Genomic DNA, 16,677 nt, shown 5'->3' with positions numbered 1-16,677 from the left:
GAATTTCTCAATGGAGATAGTAAATCTTAGAATTGTTTACTTGTTTTATTTGTACTTTATCTAGGGCTCTCAAGATGCATACAGTATTACTTTAAACGGCAGTAAAAAATACGGTCGAATGTCTGTTACTGGATCTTTCAGAACTTCCAAGAACTGTAAGTCTTGTCAGCATGATTTAAAGCACACTTGAGTAAGTCTTACGAGATCTGGACTCCACAGATCTGCACTATTCTATTCACAGTCCTTACTAATCTAAATCTTATATAAGAATTTCATTTTCAATGCTTGCATTTCCCACTTTTAATCTCTTATTTTCAATATACTGCATGCCCTCCCAGAATGGTACATTTCCCTCTATATGTTCACACTAACTTTATAAAATTAGTAAAACTCTCAATTTATACTCTATAAATAAGAGGAGACACGTGCTACTGTAAATTATTTATTCAGTGCCATTATATTCATGACACTTTGTATAACAAATCAAGTCCTATGACAAAATTCTGATGCTTTATCTAGGCCCCATCTGGAATGAATCCATGAAAATCTATAATTAAACCAACATAGATCAGTAGTAACTTTGAACGACTTAGTCATAGTAAAATGAGTTTAGCTGCATAACATTTGGTCCATGAGCCTGGCTTCAAAAATGCATACTTCAAATTTGGCAGAGTAAAGGAAGCAGGAGAGAGCTGAAATCCCCCTCCTGCATACACAGTCCTGATTCTCAGTTCTCACGTTTATACACAAATGTTCCTTTATTTCTGCAGATGAAAACACTGCACTCAGGCTCTAAAGCACAAGAAAATGTGTTTAAATTACAAAATTAAAATTTCTCATGGCTTCCTCGTTACCGCAAGTAATCCTCTAGGTGATATAAGATCAAAGGTTTTCATGTGAAGAGGAGGCAACATAGGCAGGCTGCACACTCACTGTCCTGAGCATCCTGAGGCTCATCCATGATCCATCCTGCAAAGACAACAGAATACAAGTACTGACAACAGAATTTTGTAGAGGAGAGCATGCTAGGAAAAAAGAGCTGTGAAATTACAGACTTAGATAAATCTAGAAGATCTTACAATCCCCATCTCTGCCAGGTCTGATTCAATCTTTCAGACATGCATAACTTGACAAGAAACATGGCTGCCTTTAGCAATACATCCAGGTTAAGTACAACAAAGGTAATTCAGGTGCTGACCACAATTTCATGTCCTTGTGCTCCAGAGCCACACTATGCTGCTTTGCCAAAACAATCTACATTTTTTGGCCTGTTCTTGCTGTTATTTCACTTGCAAAATTAATCCTGATTTTAGCTGAAGTCATGCAGCAGTCATATATTCTGGTTTATAGCTGCTCAGCCCTATCAAGCAAATGAGAAGAAAATGGAAAAGAATTAGAAAAGGTAAAAAAAATTATTTGCATGACTGAGCCAACTGCTCTGATATGAGCAGTTCTACCATGAGACTGTGATCACCCCTTCCTATGATGGTGTTGGGATATTTAAATAGGCTACACCTAAGACTTAAAAATGCACTTTAGTTTTTATTTGCTTAATATACCACATGCTGCCTCATAAAGAGCCAAATTGACAAAAACTACTTAATAAAAAAGACTTCCCCTAGCGCTTTCCATCTAATGATCTTTAAGCAGTTTACAAGTAGGACTGAAGAAGCTGTTTTTACTTGTGGTTAATAATACCCACATTTTACAGATGGAAAAGCCATCTAGCCATAGGAATGCATTTTAGTTGACAGCATTAACCTCACCTAACACGTTGCTGCAGATTTCACACGATGAATAGAAGCACTCAGAACTCTGCATGCTGCACCACGCAGAATAATGGGATCTCAGCTGTTCAACTGGGAAACTGCAACTGTATTGCTGTTCCTGGATGGCTGGGTCAAAAAGGAATTCTAGGTCAGAAGAGATGAAGAAAACATTGCCTGGTAAGGGTCACCCATACATTTCAGTCATCACCTCACTGTGTAGCTTGGTTCTGACAGGAACATGAACTGTGTGGGCCCTGGTCCGTGCCGCCACAGTGCCCACAGCCGTGGCAGGGCAGGGCAGGCTGCGCTCGGGGCACTGGCAGCAGGGAGACACCGGGCCTTTGCTTTTTCTGTGTAACTTCTCTTTTCTTTTTCAGAGAGTTGCTGGTGATACCTAAATTCGGGAGCACGTTTAAACACTGAGGAAACCTGGCAAGAACAACACATGAAGGAGCAAAGGAAGGCTGGCAATGCTTTTAGACAAGGAGTTACCTCGGTTCGCAGGTGAGGAACACGCTGAATATGACGTAATCTATGACTTTATTATAATTTATTTAAAAGCCAGCGCATCTCCGGGGCAGGTTCCATCCTAAGCCGCCCCCCACACATGGCGGCGCCTGGAGCCGCCCCGCAGCACTCCCCGTTTCCAGGGCTATCCCAAGGCTCGCCCCAGAGCCACTCGGCCACCGCTTCTCGCCGCTCCACTCACACCAGACCCCGCAGCCTCCAGCGCGGCCGCAGCGCCCGGGCCCGGCAGCGTCCCGGGGCCGCCCGCCCGCGCCAGGCGCCGCCCCCGGCGGAGGCGGTGCCGCCCCCTCGGCGGCCGGGCCCGGCGGTGGCGGCGGCCGTGCGGGCCGGGGCGATGGCGGCGGCGGGGAGCGTGTTCCTGAGAGCCCGCGGCAGGACTCTGACCGCCTTCCGCCCAGGTACGGGGAGCGCCGGCCGAGCCGCGCCATCGCCTGCGGCTCTTCCCCGCCGCGCTGCCGGGCGGGAGGGGCGTGCGGAGGGAGGCCTCGGGCTTCCCCGGCGGCGGGAGGAGCTGCCGCCCGGAGAGGGAGGCGTGGAGCGCCGGGGCCTGGGCTGCGTGCCGGCGGGCCCCTGCCGGGGAGCGGGGGACGCGGGGGGCGCCGGGCAGCTGTGGCCGCCCCGCTGCCCACCCTGTGCCGGGGCGCGCCCGGAGCCGCCCAAGTTTCTCCCCACGCTTTGGCTCCCGTGAAGACGCCAGCAGTGTCCAGCTCCGGATTCGTTTAAAACACTTGTGCTGCTGAACCGGGTCTCGATAGCCTGTGAAGCTGTTGGTGGTCCTGTGTTTGTACCTGTAGGGGCGACCTAACAGGTTACCGCTGGGTCACTCTTGGCGCTCAAACCAAATGCGGCCGTAGGGTGGTTCACAGCTGGGTAAGGTGCTGCTTTCCCCGGGGTGCTCAGCCTCGCTCCGGTCAGCAGCACAGGTGCTCCCCGGGCCCTTCCCCGCTGTGCAGGAGCAGCGCTGCGAACCCTGGGCTGCAGCCAGCCAAGGCAGACGTGCTTCCACACCCACCAGGTGGAGAAGGAGACGAGGCCGAGACAAAGGTGGCAGCCGCCGGTGACTGCTGGTTCTTGCTTGCAACTGGACACAGAGGCGCACATTTAACTCGTTGAACATCTGAGTGTATGCACCTGTTTATAAAATTTGCCCAAGGATAGAGGTTCTACAGTGTGCTGGGGTTTTTCAGGGACACAGCTGTGTTAAGAAATCATTTTCTATGGTCTTGTGTAGAAGGTATTCTATTTCTCTGTATTTATGAATTTTAAATTGTATTGGTTTGGTGAGGTCAGCAAAGCTATTTCATCCCATCAATTTTGTGGTCTTTTCTTGGGTTGCACTGGAAATATTTGGCTTTGCTTGTTGCCAAATAAAGAAAAATCACCAACTCAGAGCATGTGAAGTATATGTATACAGCCATTCTGGCAACCTATTAATTGCAGATGGTCTGGTTGGTTTGGAACAGAATGCCTAGCATTTGCTGAGGGGACAGATGGCAGACAAGCCATCTAGTTAAATCAACTATATAGTGAAATTTTGACACAAGGGGTGTTCAACAGCAGTGTAAAAGTTTCTGAATAAAAGTTGTATCTAACTCCTTCTTGAAAATTTCCTTAAACATGGAAGAAAACTTCATTTGGGAATATCTTCCCAGGTATGCTTCTTTCTCCTGAAGCATCCTTGTTTGGAGTTCTTTAAATATTAGTTAAGATTTTTCTTACCAGTTGGTTGCTTTTAACCTTGTTCAGGATTTGTTAGGCTATCATAGTCCAGCTACCATCTTTGGGTGCAGTATTGTTGTAAATAATTTACTTGGGTCTTTCTTAAGAGGTAAAAGTTCAACACAATATTTTAATGACTAAATTATTAGGAAAACGGAGAACCAAGGGCTGTTAAAACTGAGGCAAATTTTCATGCAGTTTTAAGACAAAAATTAGTTATCTCCGTTTTGTTCCTTTTCTCAGTCTTAAGGTTTCACTTCTGTTAAACATGTATCCACATTTACTGCCACTGCTGTGGCTTTGTTTCCTTTTAAAATTTGAAAGCCACTATTGAAAGCTAAATTTCCTTTCTTCTTCTTACCCTTTCTATAAAGTTCCTCTTCCCTACTGGTAAATTGTTCAGTCTGTTTTTACATAACGTGGAGGTTATACCTGTAACCTGCTCTCATCTGCCCTTCATGTGGGACATGTGCATGAGGAGCTTGAGGTGAGGGATTGAAATTCCACATAATCAATGAGGCACAGTAGTAAACAGTGTATAAATGCCCTACCTGATGGGCAATAGACCTTTGTATGGTTTGGCTTTACTTTGTAAAATAAATTATCTTTTTTATGCCTGTGTGAAATTTTGCTTCAGCTGTCTACTCCTTCTATTAGTATTTAAGTGAAGAAATAGGACCATATGTTTGGGCAAGTGCTGTCTTCACCACTTCTCTCCAGAAGTCAGGGAGTTTTTTGGTTTGTATTTTTGGTGTTTTTTTTTTTTTTCCCTGAGTATGTCAGTAGCATACTGTGCAAAGAATTCATGTGAAAGTGGTGGAACACTTTTTCCAAGTAACTAAACACATGTAGTTCTGTCAGTTTAACTGGTTGAGAAGTGTCTGTTTGAACCTGTCTTTTGCTAGTTTTAGTTGATGGTTCCAAAACCTTTATGTGGAACAGGCAAATAACCAGTATTGCATCCTCACAGTCTCAGTTCCACATGTGATTTTCTGTTCCTTTGTCATGCCTCCCCCACCAATCTTTTACATACTCTCAAAGTTTATTCAATTACTTTTCATATTTTCATTTTGCTCTGTTCTCTATTCCTTTCCAATCTCGGATTTTTTGCTATTTTTGAATGTTGAGGTGACTTCTTAGTAGCACTTGGTAAAAATCTTATGAAGTTGGTGGTGTTTTCCCCATGTGCACTATGCTTCACTTTTTTGCACAAAGTTCATCCTTTTTTGAACACTCACTGCATAGGAAGTCTCTCCTCAGCTCTTCAGAACTAGGCCTGATTCTCATGCTGCCAAATGGCTTAATTTTAGCAAATTCCACGTCCTCACTGTTCAGTTGCTGTGACAGATTTTTTTGAGTTTGTTGAACAGTATATAGGTCCCAGTACAGATCCAGGTGGCATCTGGGTGTCTTGTCCATTTTTGTTTTTCTTACCATTTTTCTGTGCATGCAAGGACTTCATTTTGTATTTCCAGACAGCTTGGCTTTGGTGAATAGCTGTTAGATGTCTAGTGGAGATGGGATCAAATGGATCTCCCTTGTCCCTGTAAAAGCTGTTGATTACTCTTTCTGAAGAATTGCTAAATACAGGAGGTGTTTACTTGTTTAGTGTTTCACTTGTCTGTACAGACGCCACTTTTGTAGTCGTTGTTACCAGATGGCTCAGGAAACCCCTTTAAATGTAGATGTAATGGTGACCACCTCCCTGTTCCTGGTGCAAGGGCAGGTTTAAGGATAACTCCCCAGCAGTTCACTGATTTTCACTTTTGAGGAATTCTATGGATGCCACCTAATCTGAGTGGTCTGTTAGTGCCTGTATCTATTTGTTGAATCATCTACTGATACTTTGATTTGAGACAGATGTGCTGTCAGGAGGAATTATTGCACTAGAGCTTCACAAGTTCCGTCATGATACATGTGGATACAAAAATGTACCTTGTTTTTCTTATTTTCAGCCTTTCTTTTTGGGTGCATCTTGCATGTCTGGAACATCTGTTAACATTAGTGACTGTCTGGCAGACTACCTGCTCCTAATTCCTGTACAAAGTGCTTTATTAATTCTCAGTTTTATGCTGTTTCTAGTTCTTCACTTTTTTTACCCTGACTTCTAGGACTTCAGTATCAAACCTTTCAGTGTATAAAATCTTTCCTGTTTTTTTTTTTTTTTTTTTATTTGAAGGCTTTAGCTTTTCAAAGGATGCTGACCTGCTCTTACTAGCCTCCTTATTGCTGTTACTTAAGTAGTTTAGACACTGGATTCTTTTTGGTCTTCCTGAAGTCCTTATTAAATGCTGTGCGTATGGTCTGAGCCTCTGGGATAGTGTCTTTGAGTAGTTTCCATGCTGCCTTCAAGGATTTTTGCACTTTTTAAAAGTATAATTATATATAATTCGCCTTCCTTTGAAATTAAATACAACCGCAGTTGATTTCTTGCTTTCAGAAGAGTGTTAGATCTTGGCACATTATGATTACTGTTCTAGAGCTCTTCAACAGTAATATTTTTGAGCACTGATCATAACTGCTTCCCAGATTGCATATTCCATTCCCAGTACTGTCTCCATCTCTCATATGGATTAGGGAAATTTTTATGTGGGTTTTGAGAAACTTTCTGTGACTTCACCTTGTCATTATGCAAACCACCCCCCTTCACACCTACAGTTCTGGGCTGTAAAGTTTTTGTAATGAGTTTACATGTTAAATTTGGGGGTGGGCATAAGGCATGAATTTAGCTTCTGTAGCCCTCAGTACAAATAAACTGTGTCTGAGAGGGCATTTCTTACCTTCATAGTTATCTAAGAAGTTTAAAAGTATGTCTTTTGACAACAGTAGCACTGTCTCATTTATTTGAAAAACCACATTCTATCATTTAGTGTTTCTACTGACAGTATTTTTGTAGTACAAAGTTTCTAAATAATTACTCTTTAAAAGTTTTGGTTTTTTTTTCTCTCTCTGAAAATGTATTTTAATACCTATTTTGAAGGGTTTTTTTCCCCTGGTACTTAAAATGGCATAGTTAATGACAGCTTGCCTTGGTCATTCAACAGAATCTTCAGTAGTCATATCTTTTGGTGGACTTCCAGGTACACATGGAAAAAAAACAGCTGAAAGACTTGCATATTTCTTTAGACTGAAATCTTTTGTATTTAGGCATACAAAAATAATGAATTTTCTAATCCACATCTATTGATAATATAAAATATATATTTTATATTTTTATATGTTAAAATATATAACAAGAAATTGTTAAAAATGTAGCACAATTCCTTTATTGGTTTTCAAGCTATTTCAGGACTGAGAGTGATGGAGACAAATTGTTGCTTTTTGTGTTGTCTATGATGTGTACATACTTACTTCATTTAAGAGAGTCCATTTTCCTTCCTGCATAGACCTTCTTTGGAAAACCAATGTTGTGCTTCCTTTTCAATTTTACTCAGAAAAAGAATCACAGGCACACTTTGTAGGCAGAGACAATTCAGGGCAGGGAACCATATCGCTATGTCTGCTGTGCTCTGATTTTCAGAGAAGTGGTATTGATTCTCCTGTCAAACCCAATGTGACAATGAGGGCATTTTCGTATTCATACTGCCCGTGATGGACTGAGCAGGCACTGGAGATGTGTCCACATCCAAACTGCTCTGGTACAGTAGTGTCCAAAGAGAGATTATGGACAGGAGTAACTTTCCATAACTGATTTGTTTCCATTAAATTCTGCAGAGTGGAGAGGAGGAAGAACACCAATGTATTGTTGAACCCAACCAAAGTACTTATAAAAAATCCCACCAGGGAAATACTGGAAATCCCACCAGGATTCACAATCCTGTGTGCCTGGCAGAGGCCAGTAGTTTTTGTGAGCAATCTCAATAGATGTGTTGGTGATCCTTGGAGATGGGGCAAGAAAAGAGAGGTGAAACTAGGAAAAGCAAAAGGGGAAGAAATGAAGGCATAGCAAGAGATTAGCTATTGTCCTTTAGAAGTTGGGAGATTCAGCTGAAATCCCACTTAAGTCCTTGAAGTATCTTTTTGCCTGTGATCATAATACATGGCTGAGGTTTTCTCTGGTGAGTTACTGTGACTTCTTCGGTCCTTCATAGAATTAATCCTTAGATAAAATTAGAAGCTGGCACTGTTTTTCAGCCAGTGCTACTAAAAATACATTGCATTGATCCTCTGTCTGTGCTTTGGCATTCATGGGAACAGAAAAAGAGAAGGAAACTATTGAAACTGAGGCATAACAACATGTTCAGAAGTTGGACTTCTTCAGTGGCAATCAGCTGTGCTTTTAAGGAGATCTGGAACCAAAACTGCTTTGAAATAGGAGTTTTCTGTTGCTTGGTGTGTAAGAGCAGGCCCACAGACATCATTTGTCCTTCAGAAATGGAAACCGTATGTGCATCAGTTATCAGAGAAGTCTCAACTTTGTTCTGCATTTGTGTTTTCTTATTGTTATGGTAAATTTTGAGAGTCACAAACACCTTCAACGTCTGTAGGGATGAAGAACCAATTTTCAGGCATTCTCAGCTTCATTCAATTGTGTGATGGAAAGGAGAGGACAGAAAAAATATTAATTGAATCCTAATCTTCTGTTGCTTTACCTAGCATGCACTTCATCTAATACAATGAAATAGCTCATCTAAAGGCTTGAAAATTCAAACTGCTAGTGAGAAGAATGCTTTTACTGTTATTCCCACAGAAGTCATTTGCTACATATGAAGGGATGATAGCCATTGCACACGTTATTTAACTGAAACCTTTGGAAGCAGCAGCTGGGACCTGGATCGTGACTAGAGGATTGTTGCAGAAGCAGCTGTTGGCCCTCCTACCACTTGTGCCCAGTGGTGTTTGTTAGTTCCCCTCTGCCAGGCTTGGGCAGACCCCCAGCATGGGAGCAGAAGGATCTCCCTGAGCACTGTTCTTGAGATCCAATGCAAAGACCAGAGAAAGGTTTCAAACAGGGCCTTGCGGGGCCTGACTTACAGGGCAGACAACATTTATTTGCTTGCTCATAGTACCTGTTCTGTGGGTAGCTGAATCAAGAAATGCACAAGCAGATGGTGAGGGAGAAAATGAGGGTACAGAATAATGATCTGAACAGGGTCCATTACCACGTCATTGTAAGGCAGAAGACTTCTGGGTCCATCTGTGGTAGTGGAAGATGCTTTTTCCAGATGTTTCTTGTTGCCACCCTCTTACCATATTGGTTTGTTGGAAGAGCACTCATGCAGATGAGAATTAGTGAAATAGCACTAGTAGCAACACTTGCAACTTTAGCTGACTAGTGTCACAGCTTGCAAAGAAGAGGAAAAACTTGCAAAAAGAACTCTGAAGACAGACCAGTGAGGACACTCAAGAGTTACTTCCTGGGTTAACTGAATTCAAAACAGGCTTGAGATTGGTGCCAGGTGCAAGTTCACACCAGTGGTGTACTTATGCAACTCTAATCATGATACTCTGTTTTTATATTTATAGTACTTTGCAGTAATTAAAGCACATTCCTGATTTTAAGGAAAAAGTTAAGTTGTAAGTTTAAACAGTATCCTTACTTTATTTTGTTCCCATATACTTTTTTTTCATGGGAAAAAAAGCAGTGAGTAACAATTGATAAATAATAAGCCAATGGAATTTGGTTTGAGTACTAAGGTTATTTGTTTTTAATGTTTCTGATTGGAGTGATCAAATAAAAAGACAAAGGTAGAAAATACTTATTCAGCCTTACTGTTTTTTTTGTAACTATCTGATGAGTTATTGAATACCACAGAAATAGCTATTGACTGAATTATTTGACTAAGACCAGTTAATTAAACTAACATTTTAAGTAAATGTTATCCTTGTAGCCCTGATTCCTGGCTCTCTTCTGATATCCCTGCTTCACTTTCTTCATTTTATCTTTTTCTTTCCTACAGGAGAATATAGCACATACCTTTGCATCATTTTCAGTTCCTTTCTTTTTTCACCTCCTATCTCCTTCCTTTTCTCCCCACTCTTCACCACCTCCACCCCTGCATCTTCTGTTTCTCCTTTCTTCTGCCATTTCTTGATTCTGTCTGTGTACTGAACTTCTCTTTTGAAATTCATCTTATCAGTCTCTCTCTTTGCCTCACATGACCATCACTCACCCACTCAAACCAGAGCATCTGTGCACAGTCTTAGAAACAGTCAGGTACTTAAAACCTAGAGAGTTACTGTATTGGCATGAATATAGGTCAGGAAAATAAAATAACCTTGAAACATATATTAGAATAACCCCTAGTCTGGCTTTCCCAACTGCTCCCTGAGAGTGCATTGCCTGCCAGACCTGTGTGTACTGAAGTGTCCTACCTGAAGTTCCTGGGACCTGGGCCAGCCCTGCTGCCTGTGCCACCCAGCCCGGACTGCTCCAGGTGCTGCAGCTGCCTGTGCCCACCACGCACCATTGCTGAGGCTCTGAAAGGATAACACAGTCTGTCCATACTTGAAACACAGTGTTTAACAACAAATGCTAGCTCTTTTTCTAAGTAGTCTCTGTAAAAATAAATAAATGTAACTATATTTTACTTAGGCTACTATGGTAAAAATACTGGCTTCAGATTAAACAATACAAAACAAGTAGATTTTGCTCAGCATTGATTTATCAGTACTGTCTATCAGGTTGCTGGAAAAGGGAAAGGTATTAGTAGGCCTGCTATTTAGTTCAAAGGTTAGATCTTTTTCCCCATTTAATGAATAAATTGTGTCACTCCTCCAAACCAAGTTCCTGTTCCAGACATTCCTTTTATTCACTTTCATTTTGTAGAGGTCGCAAAGGGCTTCTGATGCAAGCTTCCTTAACTGATTTTTTCTACTATAACTTTCTGCCTATAAAAACTGTAACCTGATTTCTCTGCACAAACAGTGCCTTTACTGCATCATGTAAGCTGCTTTTATGGCAATTTTATTTTTTATGCAAGTTATAAAATAAAAACCTAAATTATTTTTGGCATTCAAGTGGTTCCATAAGGCTTATACTGCAAACTCATGGATTGATAGATCATTTCACTTCTCTGAACAGTTGTGTAACTTGAAGAGTAAATTTTATTTCAGAATTAAAAGCCAATGAGTGGCTAGAAGTTTCTGTCTATAAAATACATGATTATTATTTAGATTAAGTCAGTGCTGGTATATAAATAATTTTGTTTAGAAATGAAATGTTAGTTTAAGTAAAGCACAGAGGCTTTCATTTGGGAAAACGATCTGATGCCATAGCAACAGATGACAATTCCAAGCAGCTTCCGGGAGTTGCCTACATTCCTCATCCCTCACTCCAGCCTATCCATATCCATGGTGCCAGAAATGAATTCTGAACTCTGTTTTCTAACCTTGCTTGGAAGAAACACACTCCCCTTCTTGCAGAGTGTGAAGCTTCAGTTCTAGAGCTTGTGGAAGGAAATCAAAAGTACATCAATGTGTTGAACATGCTTCTTCTCTTCTGTTAATAGAAGACCAGTTTTGCATCAAAATGGATTTCAGATCAGACGGACATTATATGAGAGTATATTAAATGATTATATTTCAATTTTAAATAATTTGTATATTTTCTTTTTAGATTCAACTGTAGATGGATGTAGTTTGTGAGTTTTTAACAGTTTAAATGCTGTTTAAAATCCTCCAATAACAGTAAATGTATTAAGCCAAATAGAGCTGTCAAAACTAAAATATTCAGATTGCAAATGAATGCATATAGACAGCTGGAGAAAACACAGTGTACTTGTGTTTGTACTTCCAGCTTGAGATATAAGTGTAGGAAACAGACTACCCATTTTTGTTTTAAATTTGTAGTCAACTATTGTTTTATTTGCCCAGTGTTGAGATTTTTGTCTTGCAAATAGGCTTGTAGTCATATATGTCACCCTTTCTTTGTTGTATTTGGTATTACAATACCGGAAAAAGAATTATAAAAAATTTGTACCAGTACAGATTCTGTCCTACCCTCTGCCTACGCTGACTCTATCAATGGAAATTTGTTTCTGAGTTCTCACGTTTTTGTCATAGGTCTTGGGAGCAATTGTGGCAGCAGTAAATTTGGATTTTCATTGTTGCTGATGATTCTGATGTTGCTGGGTTTGGTGTTTGCTGACCTTGGTCCTGTTGAGTGGTTTCAGTCCTGGCTCCAGAGAATGTGCTGCATCCAACTTTTCTCTAAAACTATGAGAACAAAAAGCATCTAACTCCTTAATAATTTAAGAAAAAGTCTACTGGAACCATAAAATGTGAAACCTCTGTATGTTTTAACTTGTTAATTAAAGAAGCAATAATTGGAATCCTAAAAGAGTCAGCTGAAATCTAATGTTACACACTTGTGCTGTGTTGTAGTCTTGTAATTTCCAGCACTATTTGCTGAATTCTTCACATACTTCTCCTCTAATCAGTCTGTAATTACTATGTGGTATAATTAGATTAATATACTTTTTTTCTACAGCTATATGTTAGAGGAAAATTTTGTACTTCTGCCTTTATATTTGTCGTGTATGAATGAGTACAGAATTCTGTATATGCATTAAAGCAGTGTCAGCCTACTGAAGAACAATCAATGATGTATGGAAACTCTCATTCTCTATTAAGTGTCTCTACTGGGTTGGTTTTTTTTCCTTATTTTTCTTCTTAGATGCTGAGTACCAATGGAAGGGACCCTTCTACTTCATCCAAGGAGCAGATCCTCAGTTTGGACTGATGAAAGCTTGGACACATGGAGACACTAATAATGGAGATGATGAATGGGGAGAAGAAATTAAATTAGCAGAGCAAGCAGTGCAGGCCATTAACAAACTAAAGCCTAAACCCAAGTTCTTTGTGCTGTGTGGAGACCTTGTCCATGGAATGCCAGGTAAGGCAATTAAAAGTGCAGAATGGAGGTAGTCACTCCATTTTTTTATATTTCTGATTGGCAATAAGGCTAATTTACTTAACTTCAAAAGAGCCTTTCATAAGTATCATTAGTATTAGTTCCTGTTTTGGTATTTTGGGGAAAAAAAAACCCTGTGATTTGTAGATGATTCTTGAGATATTCTGCTTTTTTCATCTGACTTAGTGTAGCATTCATCTTAAGGCTGTACATTCATTAATTAATTACTTGCTTTGAGATGACAAGGAGGGGCTCTAGCCACTGGGGAAAACTAATGCCAAGAAAATAACAAAAACTATATATGGCTTTTTGAGTAGCTAAAGTGAGTAAGGCTCAGAGAATTATCTAGATTTCTAGTGCTTAATATAGTCAAATATTTAAGTTAAGTTTTTAAATGTTAGAGGTCAATGAGTTCAAGCTCTAGCAACTCTCTCCTGTGGCTGTGAGACTCTGAGCTCAGTGTGTTTCTTTGTACACTGAGAGGAAGAACAACAAACCATCCAGAACGGTGAGTTACAAGAAAGATAAGTACTTTTTGTGGAAGTGAAATTAGAAGTGGTGTTACCTGCTAAGAAGTGGTCTGGAAAGCAGATCTAAGCACCGTGTCCCACATTTGTTAGCCCTGATAAGCAGCAGAGATGCAGACAGCCCTGGCTCTGTCACTGGCAGCACCACAGTCCACCCAGGGATCCTGCAAACATCCTGTGCCTTGTGCTCCACTCTGCTTCACACGCCACCTGCACCTCAGGAGCTGCTTCCCAGCCCTTGCTCACACAGCAGGGCTTCAAGCACGTTGGAGACCTTTCACTGATTCCTTCACTGTCCCACAATGTTAATTTTAAGACTTTAGCTGTCAAATTGATTGACAGTATTTGTAGGCTTTCTTTTGATCAGAACACAGTTTTGCTGAAAGAGTGGGAAAGTGTAAAAAACAACAGATTTAAGCTTTAAGATTGAATCTACTGCGTAACACCTCAGTAGCTTGATCATAAAGTATGCCATGATGCAGTTTTATTGGCTTACATGCGTCCATAAATTTTGGAATCGTCTTCCTATAGCACAGTTTTAATAAATGTTTCAATTAGGACTTCTAATTTGTGTAGGTGTTCCACATATTTTGGTGTCAGTATCCCTTGTAAGAGAAAGAAAAGTCAGGATCAATGATAAGTGTTATACATCCTTTTGAAAGTGATCTTTCACTCTAAAAATTTAAATAATTCAGGAGGCTAAGTTAGTTTCTGTTTACCTGGATATTTCTCAAATACTCTTAAAACAGTGCAAAGTTCTGAGTCCTTTTGTCTCTTTTGACTTCAAACAACATTATGTTAAGGCTTCTCTGTTGGTAGAGTTTAAGTGTGAACTAGAGAGCCAGCAATCTTCTGACTTCCACTGGGGACTGAATGGCTGATACAATAAGTCTTGTGTGTGGTACTTCTGGTATTTGGTTGGGTTTTTTTTTTTTCTAGCAGTGGTTCTCTGTGTCATTATTGTCCCTTTTGCCAGTGTATGTCTCAGACTTGGTAACGTTTTAAATACAAACCTGTCAGGGCTTTGCAAAACATTAGCATTATTCATTTTGTTAACAGACATGTGAAAGAAACTGAGTGGTTTGTACTGGTGAGATCACCTACATTGTGTGATGGGTGTGCTGTGCCTTGTATAAATATTTGAAGCTGCCTCGTGCAATTTCCAAGAAATTGCAAGAAAGAGCAGCTCATTACTCAGTAAACTTAAGGGTATTTTCCAGGCTAAATGATTCAGTGATTCTATGATTGCCTCACTTGAGCCACCATATTTTAACTTCTCTAATAATTTCTTGGTGATTGAAATTATGTTAATAGTTTTCAAGCCTGTGTTATCTTGTAGTTATAGAAAGTGGTTAAGGAAATGCACTATTAAAAGGAATTGTAGAATATTCAGCTGGAACAATTACTTCATTATTGCCTTTGTGTTTATACAAATGGCTTGCTCTGCTGTGTGTTGATAAACATAAAGTACAATTTAACCATTAAGTTCTACATAAAAGTACAATTTTACAGCCCTTTGTCTTTCTGTCTAAACTGATGACAGAGATAAACAGTGATTTGCTCTATGGTGCAGAGACCTGTGGATTAGCAGTTTTGGACTAGTTGCCTAAAAGGACAGGGAGATCATACAGCTTTTTAATCAACTCCTGTCAGTAAAAAGCGAGTGCGCAATGCAGATCTTCCTCTCTTCCCTTAAAACATTTTATCATGGAGTACTGAGGGTAGAGTTTTTGAGGGACTGTTTTAAAGCAGGCACTATAGCCATTTAGCTGAACCAGTGTTGAAGCCTTTTGCAGAGGAACTCCAAGAAATCTCAGAATTCCAGCAGCTAGAAGTGATGAACAGAATCCTGATCAGCTGGGAAGCAATCAGGCACAGCACTTGGAATCCATTACAGATGTCATTAGAGCAACGAAGTAATCATATCTTGGTATTTAGCTGCTGATTAAAAGTAGTTTGTACTCTGAATATTATTTCCAGAAGTTTTTCTTGATTACATAATCAGAATAGGATATCTATTCTTGGTAACACTAATATTGTGGTACAGTCACATGAAGAATTTTAAGTGATACCTTATAGTGCAACTATCTCACTGAATATAATTTCTGTGAACTCCATGCTTACACTTGGATATACCATGACAATGAAGGATTTCCTTCTGAAGGCATTTGTGTGCATTGAGTATAATATCATTTAGTATGACAAAAATGGTAATCTGTAAAATAATGTTGATCAGATTATGTGTTTATTTGCATTTTTCTAAATATCTAGAAATTGATTTCTAAAAATGTTACTGTTCTCCTATGAAGTTGGACCTTCCTGTTTGGTTTTATGAAAACTTCTCATATTGTTCCGTTACCAATACATCCGGAGCCCAACAGTCCAGTTCCAGTCCAGCAGCCAATTCCTCACCCATCTTGTTCTCTACTCATCCAGACTGCAACATCCCAGCTCCACAGCCCTTTGATGATTATAGAGCAGTGCCTCGCACTGACATCAGCCAGCACTCTCAGTACTCTTGGATTCATCCCATCAGTCCCATGGGATGGCCTGGGTTGAAACTTACAGGAGATGCTGGTTCCATCCTGGTGTTTCTTGTGCTCCTCAGCTCAGGGAGAACGTTTCAGTGCAGGGAGGCAAAGGAAGCTCTGAGTACCTGCTGCTTGTCACTGCCTCACACAGCAGTGGGCTCTATTTTCTTTATTATTTTATGGCTAAAGTAGCAGTTGAAGCTTTTGCTGCCTTCTGCTAGTTGCAGCCCTCAGGGTGCTTCTCCTGACAGCAGCGCTGCATACCCAGGTACTTTTTCAGTATTCTTTCTTTCAAGTATGTCTTTGGTTCCAACTCCCTTTTATGTCCTTTTCTCATTGGTTCTCAGGCATGAGTTCCTCATTTAACCAGATCATTCTCCTTATAGCCTACATTTTTCTCTCTCCCTCTGCCTTCCCTGAGTATCCAGAAGGACCATTCTTCTGTTCATAGGATCTTGTCTTTGAGCACTTGTCAACCCTCTCAAACTCTTGCTTTCAGAGCAGCCTCACACAGAATCCTGTAGCTGATCCCTGAATAAGCCAGTGTGCTGTCATAAGGCCCCAGATGTGCTCTGTGCCTTTCCTGTTCCTCTCAGGACCTTGAACTCCACCTTGGAGGCTGCTACAGCCAAGGCTGCCAGGATTAACACATCCCCCAGCACTTCAATGTTCGTGAGTAGCAGGACCAGGAGAGTGGGCCCTGGTTGCCCTGTCTGTGTCCAGGGATTGTCCCAGACTGCCTCCTGGGT

General features: G+C 40.7%; 1 protein-coding gene and 1 long non-coding RNA gene across 4 annotated transcripts in view; one reads left to right on the top strand and one right to left on the bottom strand.

Annotated features, from left to right (window-relative positions):
- Nucleotides 1-74: 74 nt before the first annotated feature.
- The window catches only part of CPPED1 (calcineurin like phosphoesterase domain containing 1), a 42,014-nt gene continuing 25,411 nt past the window's right edge, over nt 75-16,677 (top strand). For 2 of the 3 annotated variants that reach the window (XM_072935533.1, XM_030284999.4), the window contains exons 1-2: nt 2,387-2,695; nt 12,634-12,852. In XM_072935533.1, the coding sequence (XP_072791634.1) occupies nt 2,632-2,695; nt 12,634-12,852 (283 nt within the window). In that variant the 5' untranslated portion in view covers nt 2,387-2,631. Of the gene's footprint in view, nt 156-2,146; nt 2,274-2,386; nt 2,696-12,633; nt 12,853-16,677 lie in introns of those variants that run through there. The other variant, XM_072935532.1, reaches the window with a different exon arrangement.
- Nucleotides 430-2,247, bottom strand: LOC115497271 (uncharacterized). The gene is made up of 2 exons (XR_003962843.4): nt 1,767-2,247; nt 430-969 (listed from the first exon to the last, which is right to left on the bottom strand). It is a non-coding gene; the product is annotated as an uncharacterized lncRNA (long non-coding RNA).

Source organism: Taeniopygia guttata, chromosome 14 (assembly GCF_048771995.1).
Source record: "Taeniopygia guttata chromosome 14, bTaeGut7.mat, whole genome shotgun sequence".
NCBI lineage: Eukaryota > Metazoa > Chordata > Aves > Passeriformes > Estrildidae > Taeniopygia > Taeniopygia guttata.
Note: the sequence above shows the minus strand (reverse complement) of the source record. Positions and strands in the feature narration are given on the sequence as shown.